The following is a 21,347-nucleotide window of genomic DNA, read 5'->3' as shown; positions in this document are numbered from 1 at the left end:
GGGAGAGATATAGACGCATATAGATAGGTAGGTAGGTATACTTAGACAGGTATATATGGCCATTTTATATACGTACATATATAACATAATATCTACCTTCTTTGAAAATTGGAATGTGGATATTACTTATTTGAAGCACATATTGTTCTCAAAATGTGGCTATTAAAAAAGGATCGGGGGTGCCCCGGGTGGCTCAGTCTGTTAAGCATCCGACTTTGGCTCAGGTCATGATCTCACAGTTCGTGAGTTCAAGCCCCGCATCGAGCTTTGTGCTGACAGCTAGGATCCTAGAGCCTGGTTCAGATTCTGTATCTCCCCCTCTCTCTGCCCCTCCCCTGCTCAGTCTCTGTCTCTCTCTCCCTCAAAACTAAATAAACATTAAAACAATTTTTTTTAAAGGATCAGACAAAAACACAATTGATGTGTGTACTTACTACAAGCTGTAGGGTTGACCAAATAACAACAAACTTAGCTACCATAATAACATTAAAGTAACGGTAATTTATAATTGATAAGAAAAGATGCATATACACACCTACTACCATCTCAAGACAACATAGATAATACAAACAGACTTTCTGAAAATTAGGGTCCTTTTTAAAAAAAAAATTTTAATTTTATTTTTGAGAGAGAGAGAGAGAGAGCGCGCGCGCGCGCGCGGGGGAGGGGCAGAGAGAGGGAGACACAGAATCTGAAGCAGCTCCAGGCTGTCAGTACAGAGCCCGACATGGGGTTCAAACTCACAAACCATGAAATTACGACCTGAGCCGAAGTAGGACACTTAAAGGACTGAGCCACCCAGGGACCCCAATTAGGGTATTTCTACCACCTGTGAGTACCTGTTCAGAGTAGAAGCCTTGCAGGATCGGTAGGCAATTGTGAAGCTAGAATTTTGGGAGTAGTTTGGGGTCCAGTTTGGAGAAGGGCCGATTGCCACTATGATATTTGTCCCAGTGATGCATAATAACGTCAGTCTAATGAGAAAACATCGGACAAGTCCATATTGCCAGCCATTCTACAAAATATCCAACTGGTGTATTCCTCAGGAGTGTCAAGGGGTCTTAAGAGACAAGAGGATACTGAGAAGCTGTGACAATTAAATGCAAAATGACCTTTGGAATTGGGTCCTGACATAGAAAAAGAACATTCATAGAAAAAGTGTAGCAAAATAAAGTCTGCAATTTAGTTAATACTAGTTACTAGTAATGTTGCATTGTTAACTTACTCGTTTTGATGATTGTGCTGGGATTATCTAAGACATTGACGTGAAAGGAAGGGGGGTGACAGTATATACAAACTTTCCACCATTTTTGCCCCTTTTCTGTAAGTCCATACTTATTTCACAACAGAAATTGCTTTTATTTAGTAATTTGTGGACATTCGGCAATAGGTTAGCATTCAAGAAAATATACAAAATCTTGACTTAGCCAACCTGTTCAGCATGTATCCCTCTACCCCTGTTTTTATGTTCTGGCTATATTATTAAATTATTTGTTGTTAATTAGTTCCTTTGAGGAGGGGGAGAGTAACACAATTTTTGTATATGTTACAGGCATTTATAACCAGCATAACAATTAGCTATGTACACCTCATTTTAAGAAACATAACAAGTCAGTGAGGTCCCACTGTGTTTCCTTTCTTGATGGTGTTCTGCCCCTAACCCCCCGGCTACCACCACCAAACTGCTGCTACTTGGGGATAATCCGTGGAATTTGCTATTTACTAATCCTATTTGATTATTTTGCATTTTTTCCAAACTTGACATAAATTACACTCTACAATATTCTATCTAGAACTTGCTTGTGTTTGCTCCACATGTATGTGTAATTCATTCTTTTTCATCACTGTGTAGATTTCCACTGTGTGAATACCCCGTATTTATTCATTCTCCTGCTGGCAAGCTTATTGGCAAGCTTTTTGTTTTTGTTTTTTAATGGTTGTTTATTTTTAAAAATATTTTCTGCCACCAAAAGAGAAACTCTACTCTTTCTGTACTCTAGTAACACTATCCACAACTTTAACTCAATATTTATGACCTTTCATTTAACTCTTTCTTTTCTCTTATATCGGATAGAAAGCTTCTCAAGAAGTTTTCAGATCATCAAGATCTGTTTCCCCAAGTTGGACATTATTTGGATAATAAGTATCTAATTTGGTTGAATGAATAAGTATATACTTACATGAATTAAACGCTATCTGCATACAGATCTTGGGCATATTTGTGTTTATTCCCTTAGTTGTTATATGGCATTGCCTCCTGGGGACTTTTCCTCATTATAAAGATTTATACAGTGTGGGAATCTGGCCACTGAGGTGGAAATACAGGACATAAATAAAGCCTAAAACTTTAACTTGGGAAGTTAAGAGCTAAGATTGCAGACAGCACAGGTACATGTCTTTTGTCTGTTTAACGTCTTAGGGAAACTTTGACAAAATCAGTAGTAATTTTACCTGTATTTGGCATTATAAAGCAGAGGGGAGCTTGCTAACTTATGTTATGGCAGAACTCACTTTTGTGCATCATTCTTGTTAGAAAGCTCAATATTTGCCTTTGATCATTTTGAATTTGTACCCAGAATTAGTTTTGCCCAAATTAGCTTTTTCCTCCAAAATTATTTTATTTGTATGTTGACTTGACTCTGCAAAAATAGGTGGCACAGCTCCTGTGCCAATCTCATTTGATTTCTGTAACTGCTTTGGCAGAGATAAGCAAGGCTACTTCATCCGTATTTTACAGGTGACAAAAGAAAGCCAAGGGGACTTTGAAGGACTTGCTCAAGGTCACAGAGCAGAACCAGAAACCAAATCTGTCAGCCTCGTCCTGAAACCAAATCTGTCAGCCTCGTCCTGGCTCTGTCTGTTTCAATGTTTAAATTAATTGAAAGTATTAATCAAGATGTTTAGCTTTGCCAGCATTTTGAAACTTTAGTATCATAACGCCCCCTTGACAGTTTATTATAGTAGTATGGGGCGTTTCTCATCAGTGTTAGTGGCAGGTTAGTAACTGCCTTTTTACTGCCCTCTTTGTTAGAAGGGTTCACACAAAAAAAGCTTAAGCCAAACGTTGCAAAAGAGCATGTAGTGACCGGTGTGTATTTTAAAGGAAAGAAAAATCTTGTAAAATAAAACTGAAAGGGAGGTGTGATACGACATAAGGTTATAATATCTGAGAAGACAAAAGGCCTTTTGGTAGCTTGCGACCTACAGGTGAATTAAAACCTCTTGGCATATAGACCGATGAAGTTGGTCATTCGCAGTGTGATTTTAAAACATGCAGAAGCCCTGCATGAATATTGTCTTCATGTCAGAAATGCACCTTCGTGCTTGAAAATGATAAAAAATTACAATCGATCCTTACAACTGTTCTGTTCATCTTTATTGATCAGGTGCAAGAAAGATAAATCGCAGCCCAAATAAGATTATAGTAAATGTTAGCATCGTAGGGGCCTCTGGGTTGATAGAGAGCCATTCATCATCTCAAATGGTGACCCGTCCATTGCTCCAGCCACCCCGAGTCTGCTGTCTAATCACATATCTATTGATTTTATCTACATCCAACAAACCTGGATGTGACTGTCATTGGGCAACCCAGATTGTTAAATGCAGAGGGGTCACTGGTGTGAAGAGGATTTCATTTTCATTTTCTCACCGACCAACAATGATTTATTAAAAAATAAACTACCCCAAGTCACGTATGTGTAACCTGAGTGATTAGGGATTGAAGGTGCACAATAGACCACTGTATCATGTAGTATTCTTTTGTCCTGGGACAGGTTTTGCAGGGTATTTCATTGAGTCCGAAGGCTCTTGGGGTCATTTAGGCCACCCCCTGAAGTAAGATAGGTTTCAACGTAGCCAGCCAGAATGGATAGTTTAAAATTGTTCTGCCTCAGGAAAGGCATTCCTTTCCTATTGCAGCTTGATTTATGTTGCTTATTGTGTTCATTTATGTAATACTGGAAACATTTTTTTTTTTTTTTAGGGGGTAAAAAAATTACCTAAACCCATACCCTGTTCTTACTAATTAATTTGTTATAAATATTGATGCTCTTGTGGTCATGTGAAGGTAATAGAACACATTCTACTCTGTAAAGAATCCATCTTGAGGACAAAAATACTGTATAAAAAGAAGTGAACCTTTAATATCCCAGGTAGAACATTGGAATAATAGGCAAATATGTGAAGAATTTTCTCACAAGGATCAAATAATGATGAATTATAACAATGAAGGTTTACTCTAATTACAACTTGTATACCAGCAGATGTGCTATTATTTAAATGGATACCTTTACGTGCACTTTTATAAGTATCTATGTCACTTATGCAAGAGATCTTTGTCCTACTGCTCGAATGGCTGAAAAAAAGGATTTTATGTATTATTTTGTAACTGTAAGTCTTACATTTTGCCCTCTCGAGTAGTGAAAACTCTACTGTCAATCTCTGTCCACAGAGCTCAGAATTCTACAAAGTCACCACCGAACAATATCAGAAAGCAGCTGAAGAGGTGGAAGCAAAGTTCAAGTAAGTTTTTAACACATAATGTTACAGTATTTCCCGTCCTTGACAAGATCAAAGTACAACGTTCTTGCTTCTTGAATAGTGGATGGCTTGTTGTGGGCCCTCTGGAATACTTGGAAGTGTATTTGGGTATTTGGGTAGCGAGGTGCATCCATGTTCTCCAAATACAAGGAAAGGGCATTTGATGGAAGCTTGTTGCGACTCAGTTTCATGAAGTAAGGGGAAGTTGAAAGCAATGCTAATAGAGTTTTCATTTGGAATAATATTATATAAGATGGGATGCCCTTGATTATGAAGGTGATGTGAAATTGCTATCTCTGTTAATAGAATCATTGAGACCATTCAGTTTTATATAATAAAATGACTGGCATGTCCAAATTTGAGTAACCACTTTTCTCATGTTCAAGCTGTTTTCATTTCTTCCCATGTACCTTGAAAGCGTTTAAATCACAGACTTTACCTTGCCCTTGATTATGAAGGTGATGTTAAATTGCTGCCTCTATTAATCCTTGGAATGTTTAAATGAATGTTCTAATTGATGGGTCAAAGTGTCCGTGACCCGTAGCCCTGTACTTTCCCTTTGCTGCCAGTTCTCACATTAGGTAAGAAGACATCATTCAGAATTTTCCTGAGAGTATAAATAGTTTTATTGTGTAACCCCTGTTAGTAGCACATGTGCAAATTAGTGAAGCAAAAAAAGGTATTGTGACAGGTTTAGTTGAAAGATCGTATTGGGCTCTGACCTTCTTCCTGGTGCATGTTTATAAGCTTTTGATAAAATGATTAAACCCTAAGGTGTAACATTATTTATTACTTTCTGCTGTGGTACAATTTGTATGGTAAATGGATATTAGTGTGTTCTTTAATGTAATAAAAAAAAAAAATCTTTTTTTTTTTTTTTTTTTTTTTTAAGGTAGTTTGAGGTATATTTAGACAAACCTCTTTGTCTTTGTTAGTGAATTATCTTTTTAGGTCAGCAGGGAGAGACCTTCAAAGAATGGGCCACAAATCTCACTCTTAAAGGTTAATGTGCTTTCTTAAGTATTTAGATATAAAAATGGATCTGGACTTGATTTTAAAAGGTACTCTACATATGTATTTTTCAAGTTATGGTTTATCTTTTTCCCCTAACGATAACGTAACATTTGTTATCCTTTCTGTCTCTATGCCATGAGAATCTTTGACTTGGCACCCTGGGTATTCCTCTACTGTCAGAGGGTAGCTATTCAAATAAGTAAAATTTATGATAAATCAAAGGAGATCAATTCTGACTAGAATGATCTATGACGTTATCATAAGGAAAACAATTACTCAGTTGAGGCTTGAAGGGGAATATTGAACAGGTGGAAAGGAAAGGATTCAGAAGGAAAATCATGTTCTTGAGTTGGGTGACAAATCCCTTAAGATCAGTGGTTTGACTCAGAGGGACTCTCGTGCAAGATGAAGTTGGAAAAGTCAGTACGGTCCTTTGATAACTGCTGGGCTAAGAGGTTGGTCTTCATGTAGCAAGAAGTCTTTGGAAGGTCTTTGACCAGGTAAGCGCTTGATTTCCGTGCTCCTTTGGTAATACTAACCAGACAGTGGATGCGAGGCTTGACCAGGGGGTGAGGAACAAGAAGCAGTAGTAGGAAACGGGAGGACTATGTAAGTAAAAGAGAAAAGATAGGGGGTGTGCAAGCAAGTCACTGAAAGATTAGACCTGGACTAGTGAGTGACTGGTGTATTCGTTTGCTAGGGCTGCCGTAACAGAGAACTACAGACTGAGTGGTTCCACCGAAGTTGATTTCCTCACAGTCTGGAGGCTGCCAGTGTGAGATCGGGGTGCCCGCACGGTTGACCTGTCTTCCCTCTCCACATCCGTGTCTCAGTCTCCTTTTCTTATAAATCACATTGCATTAGGGCTCACCGTAATGATTTCAGTTTAATTTAATTACCTCTTTGAAAACCCTTTGTCCAAATACACTTTCTGATACCGGTCATTAGATCTTCAACATACGAATTTGGTTGGGGAGGGGTCCCTTCAGCCCGTGACACCTGGATTTAGGCACTAGGGAAAACCAGGAATAGAGGTTTAGCAGATTGGAAAACTGATGGAGGCTCGATTTTTATAGAGAGAGGTAAATCTGGTTTTAGATGAACAGAATCACTCTCCTAAAAGCCCTGTGCAGCTGCCATGTCATTCAGCCTGGACTAGCCTGCTGGCAAATGAGAGGCTGCGGGGAACACAAAAATAAATGTCTTGCTGACTTACTTTCTCCAAGACAACATGGAGCTGTAGGTTAGGCTTAGTGTTTTTGTTTTTGTTTTTTTTAAGTTTATTTATTTATTTTGAGAGAGACAGAAAGAGTACAACTGGGGGAGGGACAGAGAGAGAAGGAGAGAGAGGATCCCAAGCAAGCTCCACACACACTCAGCATGCAGAGTCTGACACGGGGCTTGAACCCATGAAACCATGAGATCACGACCTGAGCCAAATTAAGAGTTGTCACTCAACCGACTGAGCCACCTGGGAGCCCCTAGACTTAGTTTTAATCAGAGCCTCGGCAGCTTCGTTCTCTGTTACCTTTATAAGATATTATTCTTTATTAAATTCTACTCTCATTTGGCGTGGTAAAGAATTTGGCTTTTCCCAAAGAGAGGTCTGGCCTATATACTCATCTTCTGGGAGAGGGAATTTGGAATCCTTTGGAATTTCCCAAGTGATGGAAGCGTTTCATTAGTCACGATGGGCCCTTTGGGCCATGTGTTGTCAAACCAATCTCTGGGGAAGTGGTGCTGGAGACTGAATTCAGCCACATGAGCGATCAGTCAAGCAAACCTATGCGATGAGGCCCCAGTGCAACTCTGGACACTGAAATTTGGGTGAGCTTCTCTGGTTGATTCTCTGTGCGTATTGTCACAGGTTGATGCCTGGGGAGTAGAGCATCCTGAGGAGAGTGGAAACTTTGCATTTAGAACTCTCCCAGAGTCCATCCTATGTATCTCTTCCTTTGGCTAACTCTCTGTGTCATTTCCCATGATAAGCCGTAACTGTGAGTTTAATAGCTTTCTGTGAGTTCTGTGAATATTTTTAGTGAATTATTAAGGCTGGAGCAGTTTTGGGAACCCCTTGAACTTGCAGATGATGCCAGAGTGGGGACAGTCTTGGAGACTCTGCCCTTGGACTTGGCAGTTTGGCCAACTCTGGTACAAACAAAACCCCAGGTTTTCACATACTGTGAAGGAATTTTAAGAGCTAGTTTCTCAGAGAGTGGCTTCCATTATATTAGTACCCCCCCCCCCAATACTACCTGCTAGATGGAGCTTCTTAGAAAGTTTGTATTTTGATTTGTGGTGAGTTTGTTAGCTTCATGCGTAGGAAGTGATAGTGCCTTGGCTATAAGAGATGCTTACCATCTTTGAAGGCACAGAAGTTACTCAGTGGAACTTTGTTTCTCCTTAGAGATCTGAGCATCTCAGGTAATCCTGGCAGCTTCAGTCTTTTGCAAGGCAGTATACCGTATCCTTTTCATTGCATGACATTGTTGATTTCAGCATTGTTGATCTCAACAGGCTCTGAAGAACTTTGGGGAGGATTTAGTTAATTTTATTTGACGGGAGTGTTCATTTGGGTGCATCTTGGTTACAGGAGATGGAAGCTTTTTAAAGTGCAATTTCAAGGGTGTTATTACTCACTTGATAGAGGGGCACACAAAATCATTATAAAGTTGTTTTGTTTTGTTTTAATGTTTATTTATTTTTGAGAGACAGAGAAGGAGCAGGGGAGGAACAGAGATAGAGGGAGACACAGAATCCGAAGCAGGCTCCAGGCCCTGGGCTGTCAGCACAGAGCCCAACGCAGGGCTCGAACCCACGAACCGTGAGATCATGACCTGAGCCGAAGTCAGTTGCTCAACCGACTGAGCCACCCGGGCGCCCCCACACAAAATCATTGTAAAGAGAAAGAAAGCTAAGAGCATTTGAGGTGGCACGTGATAAACACCAGTCACATCCATGCGTCCCGCCAGGATAGCTAATGGAATTATTTTAAGGATGCTTAAATATTAACTCACCCTTCAGTCTTTCAGTTTATAGTTTTGGCAGGAACCCATTGAAACACTTTAGATTTAATGGGATTTTTCCTCCTATTTTATTGCCGCGTCATTCATTCAGAGAGCTTCTGTGTGACATGCCCTCCGAGTTCTGAGTACATAGCTCTGAGGAGACAGGTAGGACCTTGCCAGTGTGGAACTCAGAGTCCACCAGAGAGAGCAGGAGGAAGACAGAACTTTACAATAAAGAGCATTTGAAAAACCCCAAATTAGTTCTACTGTAATGGAATAATTATGTCCCTAATAAGTTATTAAAAATACTGTTTACCATTTTTTTCAGCAAGAATCAATTTGGAGATTAAGAGTGTGGGCTGTTTATTTTCCTGCAAGAACTTTTCCCGACCACAATCGCTTTAAGATTTTATCTATAAAACCCAAATCACTTAGCAAACCCAGCAGTTTTTTTTTCTTTTTTTTTACGTCTAGCTTTTATTCAAAAGGTAACCGTTACTCACCCAGTCCAACTAAAAAGTCACTGTTAGCAGTTCCAGTCACCTTTTATCACCCTTTGTTAATATGTGTTAAACAGAGCCATTTATGGTGCTAATTCTTAGTTACGTGCTGCTAGTACCCTAGTACTGTGTCACATAGCTCAGCATACCGAGAATTACGTTCCATATTAATCCTTATTTTCCACCTGATAGGTCATTAATTAAACAAACTAATACATCACGTAATGTTACACTGACGGTGCTTTGCGTTGGTCTAGCACAAGGTAAATGCTCAGTGTGTATTTGATTTTATTAGTTTTCATTGTTAAATATATTGTGATGATATAATTTTATTATTATGTCCAGTTCAAGTTACGCAGCTGTGCACCACAGGAGAAGTTTCTGTATGCTTCCAGACAAAATCTACATGATGTTAAACAAAAAAGGTTACCGAAAGGGTTCTTATCCTCAGGAAGCCCCCAGCCCAGCGGGAGACCCGGTGACCTAGTGTGAAGCCCTGGGGACCTAGGGCGCCCTGAGGGGTGTGGCAGAGCAGTAGGGGAAGAGTGCTGCAGGGGCCCTGCTTCACGATCCCTGTCACAGTCAGACCTCTTTGGGGTTCAGTAGGGCCTGAATGCCACACCTGCAAAGCTGAACCATTGTTACCAGTGTATTTTGTACATATGAGGGTTTTTTTTTTAATGTTTCTTTATTTGAGAGAGAGAGAGAGAGAGAGAGAGAGAGAGCGCATGCCCAAGCAGGGGAGGGACAGATAGATAGAGGGAGAGAGAGTCTCAAGCAGGCTTCACACTGTTGGTGCAGAGCCGAGCCGGACGCAGGGCTCCATCCCACAAACGGAGATCATGACCTGAGCTGAAATCAAGAGTCAGATGCTTAACCGACTGAGCCACCCAGGCGCTCCACGCGTGCGTTTGTTTGTTTGTTTGTTTGTTTGTTTGTTTGTTTGTTTGTTTTTTAAATCTAAAAGCTAATATCAAGCAAATGTAAAAGCACATATCAAAGAAATAGGAATATGTTGAAGGCAGTGGAAAACCTCGTGAAGACGTGCGCTATCAACCAAATGAAAAGCATTTTAAAGATGACTGATGTTTCTTTCCCATCCTGTCTTAGATAATGAAGTGGCCCATTTCTACCTTCCAGAAAGGAGAAAATGTGTATGTGGGAAGTGACGTAGGTCTGTGGAAAACAGTCCTGGAATCCTTTTGTTAGAGGTGTAACTTTTCAGCGTGGCTTCTGTTTCTTTGAAAGATGAAGGAGTGTGATTCTGAGATTGGATGTGAGCACTACTAATACTCCTTTGTGTGCCTGACTTCAGAAGGGGTTTTCACTTTTATCCTTGAACGAAGTTGTTGAAGCCCGACTTATAAATTTAGGCTCGTGGAAGAAGCCTGGGCTATCCTTACAAAGTATTAAAAGATTAGTCACCCTGTGGAAGAAGTTGAGGTGATTTTAGAGTATCTGAGGAGTGCTGTGCAAAACTCCTCGAGATAAAATGGATTTTGTAAGTATTACCATATATTCAAAGTTTTCTTCAATGTAAAATCCTTTAACTTTAAACTGTTTTGCTTTTATTAGGTTTCACTTTGACTGATGTAGGGATGGAAAAGTTTTCCCTTCCTCTGGGTTCTTTGGCTGGTTGAATAATTAAATTTGTGTAAAACCAATTAACAGGAGAACACAACTCAAAGAGTAGCGACATGTATATGTGAAAGAGACCTGGAAAAACTGAGTAACTCTCCAAAATGGCCCAAAGCATCAACTTAAATACCGACTGTCTTCAGCTAAAGACAAAAGATGTTAGAGGTACAGAATCAGTTACAGGAGCACAGTCAACAAGGGTGAGGTGGTTATGCAGACTTAAGTCATTGTCTTCTCCATTGAGAGAGGACTTTCTGCAGACTGAGTCATCCCCCCTCTTCCTGGTACAGCAAGGGAGACCTCCCCCCACCCATGGAGGTTTCCCTTATGCATGGGTACGTCTCTTGCGAGAGGGTAATTTCTCCTTGGTTTCCAGAGCTTCTCGTGCGTTGGCGTGTGTTTTTTCCGAATGATCAACCAAAACTAATCCTATGCCAGAGGGACATATTTTGGGGTGGCAAGTTCTGCGCCTCTATACTGGCAGTACTGTTTTGTTTCTCTTTTGGGTGTATGATTTTAATAGCTATACTGCAAATGAATTAGAGAAGCTGAGGATGACAGGCCAGTGGTATCAGCAGGTGTTTCTCGTGTTCTCTATAATTACACATGGGATCATGGACAGTTTTAAGCAACAGTGTTTAAAGATCCTGCTTAATTGGCCGTGAAATAATTAAATAAGGTTTTGACTGGCAAATTTATAATTCTGTTAGATGCGTAAGCCAGTGTGCCTGAACGTCAACTTGACTTCAACTTGGAAATACTAGATTAATAGAACTAATTGTACCGCAGGTACAAAGTTTGCTCTGATTAATAGTCTCAAAACTCGTCTAGAAGTTTAGCCAAGTAAATTTATGTTACTTGCCTTTTGCTTTTAATTAAAACTTATTTCAGAAAGTTTGAGCTGTTTACTTTCGCTGTGCTGCTCTTTGTGGTTTCTCCAAAGTTGAGCTCCAGTAATTTTTCAGTGACTCCAGCTGCCTTATTGAATAACTTGCCTTATCAAAAGGCTTAAAATTATATACTGTTGGACATGTATTTGTATCTGCAGCTGACAGGTCCCCTGCACATCGTCTCTAACACTTACTGATGTCTACTTATAACGTACTTTAGTGCTGCGTGAATGGCTCTGATAGACCAAATGTACATGATAAATGTTTTATCTCTGATTCTCATTGATCAATTTCTAAATGATCAAATGGTTTATCTCAGTGAGACACTAATTCACATTGATCAAATTCTAAATGACCAAGTTGACTTGGTTTCTGCTGAACACAAATTGTATTAAAACAACATTACTTGAACATGCTGTCTTTTCTAATGCAGGAGTTATGTTACCAGAAGTTACATTATAACTAGAGTTATTGTATTATAAAGATGTCTCCTTCATAATGAAAAGTTTACACAAGAAGAAAAGAATGCGATATTGCAGGAAGAACAGGGCTTTGAGCAAGGATTTGGGCTTTTACTAACTAATTAAATTCTGCATTTGTATTGGGCCCTCCTTTCCCTTTTTTTAATTTGAAAGGCTGTGAGCAGGAAATATAGCAGCTGCAGTGGTGACATTTTATTCCCTAAGGACCTTGAAGCCAAGTAACATCTTGATTATTCAGTAAGAGACTTAGTAATTGAAGAGGCAAAATTCTAGATAAAATAAATATACCTGTACCCTTTGTGTATAAACTTGGTTACAATAGCCTATTTAGAAGTTTAGGGTTATTTGTTGTTTTTTAAAAAAACATCGGCTCACTTTTGTCAACTTGCACAGTATTTCACGTACCGTCTAGAGTTTGTCGATGTGTTACTGGTAGAGGATTTCAATTCGGAATTTGAAAAACAATGTTTATGAGCTTAAGAATATACTTTGTATATGAAGCTAATGGCAAGTACACATTTGGCTGAAACATGGGCTTGGTTTTTTCCAACAACCAGTTCCTCAGGCAGGTTATTTATTACATCTTTGGCTTGTCTCTTGCATCTGTAAAATGGAAACTATAACCACCACTCTCTCGAGGGTATCCACGCTGAGAAGGTTTAAAAGTTAAAAAAGAAGGAAAAGAATGTTGTCATTGAGCCTCATCTAAAGAGGGTTGTAAGTAGTTGTTGTATTCAGTTCTGAGACACTGGCTGCCATTTGAATTATCTTCTAGATGGTGCGGCTCCCCTTCTGTCCTTCATCAGGGGGTACGTACAAAGTAGTTTGCCACCTCTCCGGCTAGGAGTCTGTCTCCCTTTCCACCAACCCCCCCCCCCCCCAAAATCCCAACTGTGTCCAACCACAAATTAGTTCCAATTAAAGTGAGGTCTGCTTGGGAACACACCAGTTTTTGACAAACATTTCATGTCATAGGCATTTAGGATTGGTTAGATTTGCAAAGAAACCTTAGGTGATTAATGCTTTTTAAAATTCCTTTAAGATTGAGGCCCTTCTAATCAGATCTAAGTTATTTAGTTTCCTTTTGTTCCTTGGTTTGGATCTCTGTAGTTAGTCTCTGCACTGTTTTTTAAGGGAACAGAAGTAACTGGTAAGAAACATTAACACTACTTGGGGGTTAGGTTTTTAATCTGCATTTTTTCCCTCTGCTTCCTAAACTGTCCCTCACAGCATTCCACTCAGTCCAGGGTGTCTGTATTTGAAAGGGGCAGGGCAGAGTGGCCAAGGCGATTGGGACGTAGGGCAGGTGCAGGGATGTAAACCATGGACAGGATTGTCTGTTTCACAAAAAAGAACCCAGACTGCGGCCGTCACTTGAGCATCTGCAGTTGGTCACAAGGTCACGAGAGGGTCATTGCAGCAACTTCCTCATCATGTCAATGTAGGATGTACAGGAGCCTCAAGTGGTGACAGAAGCCACCAAAGGTCCAGTCACATTCGCCACATCCTATCCATGACCTGGAACTCTCTTCTGGGTCCCAGCTGTGGCAATCATAGTTGGTTTGGATTGCTCTGAGCATCTTCTTTACTTTAATGGAACCTGTTTGTGCATTAAATGTAAATGATCCTAACCAGTCTCGCTGTAGCCCTTAGGTTTGTGGCCATAAGCTCCTGAATCCATGATTTGTTCCACGCGAGATAACAAATGGTTTCTGTTTTCCCCTACAAGAACATTAGCATTGAGCTTTCTTCCTTAATCAATACAATCCATTTAGAATCTAGCATACCCTACATGGTTATATGAAATATTAATTGCACACTCAGATAAATGAAGATTCTGCCAAAATGATAGCTTGTTTCTTTCCTTGTATTGTAATATTTAAATGAGAACATTTTGAGTTCTAGAGTGCATGGTATTTTGGAATGTGTTCCTTGATCCTTGCTTTTTTGAGTAATTAGACAACCATACAGCTTACAGCTCCCAAAAGATATTTCTAACTGGGACTTGGAAGTTTGTTCCTCTTGGTGATTCTGACTAGAGGTCCTTTATGTTTTAAAGGATCCAGTAGAAAATAATTTTTGATTTTCCTTTGATGTTTTCAAAGTAAGAAAAAGTTATTTTGCTTTTTGAGTGCCACTCAGCTCCAGGTAGAAAGGAGAGAAGCTTGTAGGAGGGCCAATTAGAGTTAATTATTGTCTTACTGACCTGCCATGTTTTAAAATGTCCGGGAAAGTTCTAGGATGTAGGTTTTCAATTCTCTCCTTTTGTCAAGGTTGCAGAGTTAACCATCTTATGTCTTGAGCATGGTTAAAAATTACATCAAAGCCGTTATCTACACATAAAAATGATAGCTCTCGGGACAATCTTTAAGAAGTTGTGTAGGTTCAGCCATATTGTGAGATCCAATTATGTTTTATCATCTCATAGTTTGGGAAGTCTGTTCCAAATACTGTCAGGCCTCCCTTCCTTCAACCAGATAATTATAGATGTCTGTGGTTGCCCTTTCACCATGCCTGGGGTTCAAACCCTGGTAGTAAAATCGAAACCAGAACTTCTAGGATAATTCTACTTAGGCATACATTTCTATAGGTCTTTTGAAATGATAATTTTTAGTGAGATGTCTCATGGTTTCCGTCTGTCAAGGATTCTCATTGCTGCCTCTTTTGATTTTTCTTAAGACATAAGCATACAAAATACAAAAGTTGATAATTTGGACCTTATCATGATTTAAAAGTTCTGTTCATCTTAAGACACCATTAAGAAAAAAAAAATTTTTTTAATAGGCAAAAGATTTGAACAGACACTTCAAAGGAAGGTATAAGGATGGCCATTAGCACGTGAAAGGTGCTAATAACATCGTTAGTCATCGGACCGTGTGAGTTATAACATTGGAATGCTGCAAACCAAAAGGACTGATAATATTGTTTGTAAGGATGTGGAGAAACCAAAACTTTTATCCTTTGCTGGTGGAGGTATAAAATGGCAGCCACTTTTGAAAAAGTTTGGCAGTTTCTTATAAATTTAAATATACACTTGCTCTATGACCCTGCAATTCCAGTCCTAGGTATTTACCCAGGAGGAAAGAAAATATACATCCACGAAAAGATTTGTGCACATATGTTCGTATCAGGCTTATTCATAGTAGTCAAAAACTAGTAACAACCGAAATGGTCCTCTGTGAGAGAATGGATAAACAAACTGTGGTATATTCATACAGTAGAATAGAATATTATCAGCAGTTAAAAAAAAAAATAACAAAAACAGAAAGGCAAACTGTTGATACATGGAATAACATGGGTGAATCTGAGAAACATGTTAGGCAAAACAGAAGCCAGGAGCCAGGAACAATGATGTGTCCTTTTGTGTGATTCCATATATATGAAATTCAAAAATAGGAAGAATTAGTCTATATTGACTGAAATCACACTGGTTGATGGGGGTAGAAGGGTATTTGCTTGGAAAGGGACACAAACTTTCCAAACCGCCGGGAGTATTCTTTTCTGGGTAATGGTTATACAGATACATATGATTTTTACTACAATATGAACACTTAAGATCAGTGCAGTTTTTTTGTAATGGTAATTATACTTAAAGCACCCTAAAGTCATTGTTAATTAATTTTAATGAGGGGAAAAATTGCCCCAAATATTAGGAGTGCCCAACTTCTAACTGTAATTTGCCCTAGGTAAAATAAGTTAGTTTCTTGAATTTAGTCAGCCTTAAGAAACTTATGATTTCCAATTGTGTCCATAATCGTATTTTTTTCACTAGAATTAGAGTCCCTTATCTCAGTCAGGACCGTTCATTCAGTATGTTTCAATGCTGTAGAAATAGGAGTAAACCGTGCTTTGCTTTCTTTATTTACTTTCTTATCAATTAGTCTTCTCCCCATTATTAAATTACATTTGCCTATTATACTTTCTTCCTCATTAGCTAAGAGTCTTGTTTGTAGATAGACCTGGTTACATTTTGAAAGTTATTTTTGATAAAGGGATTTTGAAGGCGCTATTTATAAATGAAACATTTATACAGTAACACTGGTACTTGGTAATATAATAACCCGAGGCAGCAAGTTGTTCATACTATGTATTGCATCCTGGCAAAATGCTTCAGAACTTGTAAAAGCCTGCATCTTGGCCCTTTTCTACATGTTGAAACGGAAGCACACATGTTCCCATGTTCAAGTGTCGCCAAGCATCCCCAACTTGCTCACATGGCTGCCTTAAGCTGTTTTATGTGCTTTCTCATTCAGTGGCCAACAGTTAAATTGCCGTGTTCCTTTTGTGAGCTTATACGTCTAAATGCTGGTAATCAACTGCGTCCCTTGAAAATTGATAGATGCGCTCATTAAGGGGCGTTTTTGCTCTTGGCTCCTCTCAAAAGTCACCTCAGCTACTGTTTCTGGATGAAGCTGGCAAGAAATACTGTGCAAGTGATACATCTGGCTTTGTACTCCTTTGTGAGGGCTCAAACCTCCGTTTTCAGTATGTTAAACATGCTTTGTAGGGATCTTAAGTATAAAGAAGTCAGCTATTTGCCAATTACAGTATTAACACAACAAAGACTAAGGGCTGCTGTTGTGTGGTGGGATTTTATTTTTTTTGATTTGCTGCCATTTGCTCTTCGTTTTGTTCTCTTATGCTTCTGGGATTACACACGTACCTGTTTGTGAGACATCTGCATCCCTGGAGACTCTGAAGTCCACCAGCCTGCCACTGGAAGAGAACTCAACAAAGCTGCCTGTGTGAGAGGCACATTCAGCGTGGTTTATGATTGGGATTTTGAAGGTAGCATACACCTGTTTCTGCCTTCAGGATGAAAAATGAATTGCCAATTACTGTAGACATGTTCAGACATGACACTTCATATGGCAGAAGCTTGCTCAGCCTGCTTTATGCTGGGCCCCCAACTAGGAACCATCAGTTCTGAAAAAGGGGTGTGTTGGCAAGGAGCAGAAGAGAGAAGGGCCTCGATCCTTGATCCTCTCCTATTTTGTGTGCTCGTGCAAGCTGTGGGAAGGAGGTCATTGCCTCTCACCTTTGTTTCCCCAGCAGAGCTCTTGAGCAAGACGAAGCGCTCGAAGCCCGGTGCCAGCGCATCATCACAGTCTCATTACTTTGCAAGCTGCACGCCCAGATGCTGCTGTTTTCTGCACCAGCCTTCACTGCTACACATTCATAACACCTCCATCACAGCTCATTTGGTGCTACTCACAATTAACTGGCTCTTTTCACGATAGTGTTTCTCTGATACAAAAGATGCTAATGTAAAGAAGAAAATGACATCGTCGGGTGTAGAATCCATCTTTCAGACATCCTTCGTTAGTTGAGGGGAAGCAGGAATCAAGTGTTTTGTCACTACTTAAATAATATGTGGTTTTGGTTTGGTTAGTTGAGTGTTGGTTTGGGCGTATTTTTGAGGTCTTTGAAGTTGAGATAGTGGATTTCGCTGGCAGACCAATTTCATTGATGCCCCTGTCCTGGAGGTCCTTTCAATTGGTGGATTCTGCCATCATTTATTGGGATTCTTTCCCCAGTGAAGAGCTCAGGGACGTCCATTTATTTTGAAAGATTATTAATATGACATTTTTGCTTTAGAGAATTTAAATCATCATTAAAGTCAACATATCCATCCATCAAAGGTCTTTGATGCTCCTCCAAACGCTGTTGGCACCGGAAATGCAGAAACGTAACTTTGAGTCCCTGTCCTCAGGGGTCTTGCACTTGTTGAGATCATTAGCTCTGCTACAGAGATGTCAAAACCTCATACAGAAACTATAACATTTGTTCAAGAAAAACTGTTGAGTATCTCATATCTCATACACTCCTGGTGGTTTTTATAAACGGGACATATAGATATGAAGAGGTTATGATCCTTGACTTCAAAACACTTGTAGAATACATGGGGGAGGCAGATTAATACACAAGTGACTAAAGTGGGGTAAATGCTGATAGAAAGGTACAGGAAAAATGCTATAGGAGTAAGGAAGGGAATCTGGGTTGCAGGAAGAGGTGACTGGTGTAGGCTGGGTCTTTCCACTTTGAGATATTCAGAAGGTAGGAAGAGGGGGAATAGCTTTCCACGAAGAGGGAATCGGATGCTGGAAATGGTTGTGATGAATGTGGAGGGAGATGTGATGGAATATGAAGCTATAAAGGAAATTAGAGTCAGACTTTACGCACCATGTTGTAAAAAGCAGAGTGAGGAAGATGTGAGGATTCAGCCAAGAATCCTACCTACTTGAAAATATTTTTTAAAGTGTAGTTATTTATTTTGAGAAGGAGATTGAAAGAGCACGAGCAGGGGTTGCAGGGGGTGGGCAGAGAGAGAGATAGAGATAGAGATAGAGAGAGAGAGAGAGAGAGAGAGAGAGAATGAATATCCCAAGCAGGCTCCATGCTGTCAGAGAGCCTGATTTGGCACTCGATCCCATGAACCGTAAGATCATGACTGAGCCGAAATCAAGAGTCCAGACACTCAACCAACTGAGCTACCCAGGTGCCCCCAAAATATATATATATAATATCTCCTATACCTCGTGCCCATAATTCTCACCATGGGATTATGCCTTCTGAGTTGGTCATTATTCTTACACATCTTCTATCAAATATACAAGGGTAATGTTTGGTGCATATGTGTGTGTGCGCTTCTTATAATCACAAGTTATTATATACTATTGGTTACTATTATTTTAACATTATTAATATCCATTCAAAAATAAGCACATATTAATTCATTAACTGTCTCTTTGCAAAGTTCAGGGCTTTAAGAGACTGGCCACAGGAAAGAGCAGTTTTGATTGAAAAGAAACAAAGGGAAGAGAGAGTTCAAGAAACGTTTGGTTCATAGGATGCTGTGTGGGGAAATCCTAGGGCATTTTAGCAGAGAAGGAACCTTTTCAGATAAAGGAACACCAAAAGCCAGTATGCCAGTTCCTTATTTAGCACTGTCCCTGCAGACCAAGTTATGGGATCATCTTTTAACTGAAATGGTATAATGGTGAACTTTTAAAAATATTCCTAGGCGTGATCTCTTTGAATGGTATACTAAGAATTCACATGATACCAGATTCTGCATTTTGCAAAGAGTGTGTTAAAGGCAAATTTTATGTGGTTTATTCAGATACGGTCTGTCTGGGTATGTGGTTTTTGATTGATGTCTAACGGTGATTGCATGGACCCAGACATATAAAATTAGCTCCTATGTTGCCATAAGATCCTAGTATTATTATTAAATAAATAAGAACTCTTTTTCCTTCCCATTGCATTTTGTAATCAACCTTTGCCTCTTGATATCCATCCTAGAGGCTTAGTGTGAAAAGAATATGAAATTAATAAATGCTATTGGATTTTTAAAAATTATCAAGGTAGTACTTTTTTTTTATAACAAGGCAATGTAATTTTTTTCTTCATTTTTCTTCCAGGTTAACCCCTTAAAAGTAAATCCTGTGACATTGTAGTTTGATAGTAATCCTTCCACATTTATGTCTACCCATAGAAACAATAAATATAGATGTTCGTTTTATTTTTCACACACACACACACACACACACACACACACACACACACACACACACACAAAACCACATGAGATTGTGCCATATGTATTTTCTTTGACTTTAATTTATTATGGATATATCCTCCTTGGTCAACACCTGTAATTCCAACTCATTCTTTTAATATTATTCTATGCCATTGACCCATCAGAATTCATGGAGCCCATCCCCTACAGACAGGCACTCAGTTTTGTTTCAGATTATTTATTGTTTTTTTTTTGTTTTTTTTTTTTTGAGTAGTGTAAAAACCAAAACAAAACTACCTCAGTGAAACAAATTTGTACATAAATCTTTTGGAATTGGTACTTTTGTTCCTATAACATGGGTGCAGTTTGAACCCTGACAGTCCTTACTACGTGGCATTGGGCTGCTCTTTGCTGATGTAGGAAATGTATATCCTGTAATAACCCATGGGGTTTGTAATAAGGGGTGATGAATAACGTAGGTAAAATTCTGGGCATATAGTAGACACTCAGCCCTATACAGGATCAATTTCTGTACAGATCTAGTGGGGTTAGAGTTGGCAGAGCCTAGGTTACTTAACTTTAGAGGTTTTATTACAATGTGAATCTAAATCTGGCCTCCCAAGTGTGTGTGTCTCTCTCTCCTTTAAGAAAAGCAAAACCCATTTTGTGAAAATTTTCAGCTTTTTTGACTTGTGTAATTTAAAAATATTACATTTTGGCACAACCTTTAGAGTTTTTGCTGCTGGTTTATAATTCCCTAGAGGTGAATTGAAAAGATTAGTGGTAGAACTTTTTCCATTAACTCTGGGAAAAACTACAGAGCAAAAAATTGTCCTTTGGCAGAAATGTCAATCCATACCTCTTTTGGAGCATTTGGAGACTGAAGCACTGAGAAGCTGATTTAATAGGAGAATTGAAAACCAAAATGTATACACATGTTCACCTTTCCTAACTGATGACAAGACAAATGAAAAATACACTCTCGGAACTTGGTGATGCAAAGAAAATAGGATCATTGCTCCAGAGAGTGCATTAAGGCCAGATCTTTAAAAGATCCCAGTGCTAGGCTTTTGGCCATGTTCTTCAAAAAGCTGATCTGTTCTTATTAATGATACATCTATTTGTACCTCATGCCATAAAATTCCCCTTTTGTATGATGCAGTTTCTAGAGAGTAGATTTAAGAAAAAGAGAATGTTTAATATGCTACAGGTTTTGCTATAGCAACTACCAAGAAAATAGGCTCATTTTCTCTTGTTTGTGGGTCTTGGTCTCCCTGGGTTTTTTCCCCCCACTTAGGACGTCTCGTAATTGTTACATTCCATAATGTCACTATAGCTATAATGGAATAGTAAATATCCATGTCAGCAGAAATTTTACTGGGTATAATCTTTATCCTTCACATTTTGCAGTTGAGTTGTTTTAGCAAGTTACCTCTCCTCCTCCCCCACCTCCAGGTATGTCTTCTGTATCTACGGAAGGTGATAATCACAGAGATGCTAAATAGGAATTAACTGAAGGCCATTCTTGTTTTTGGCATACCCCATGATGGCTATCAATAGTTAGCAAATTGGGATGGTCATCAATAGTTCAGGTTTCTGTTGAGTGAACTCCGTGTGTTTTTAAGTTGATGTCCATCATATAATTCAGTGTATGGTTTCTTCGGAGATAATCCCTGGACATATAAAATTGCAATTGAGAATGTACCATGCCTCTAAAAACATGTTTAAAGACACATGTTTTCTGTCAAATCATT

The 21,347-nt window shown here is 39.2% G+C and overlaps 1 protein-coding gene across 2 annotated transcripts in view; it reads left to right on the top strand.

The window, feature by feature from the left end:
• The window catches only part of CHCHD3 (coiled-coil-helix-coiled-coil-helix domain containing 3), a 279,336-nt gene that overhangs the window by 219,608 nt on the left and 38,381 nt on the right, over positions 1-21,347 (top strand). For both annotated transcript variants that reach the window (XM_019452778.2, XM_019452779.2), the window contains one exon: positions 4,451-4,521. In XM_019452778.2, the coding sequence (XP_019308323.1) occupies positions 4,451-4,521 (71 nt within the window). The remainder of the gene's footprint in view (positions 1-4,450; positions 4,522-21,347) is intronic.

The sequence above is a fragment of the Panthera pardus genome, unplaced genomic scaffold (assembly GCF_024362965.1).
Source record: "Panthera pardus isolate Hobbes unplaced genomic scaffold, ASM2436296v1 HiC_scaffold_8, whole genome shotgun sequence".
NCBI lineage: Eukaryota > Metazoa > Chordata > Mammalia > Carnivora > Felidae > Panthera > Panthera pardus.
Note: the sequence above shows the minus strand (reverse complement) of the source record. Positions and strands in the feature narration are given on the sequence as shown.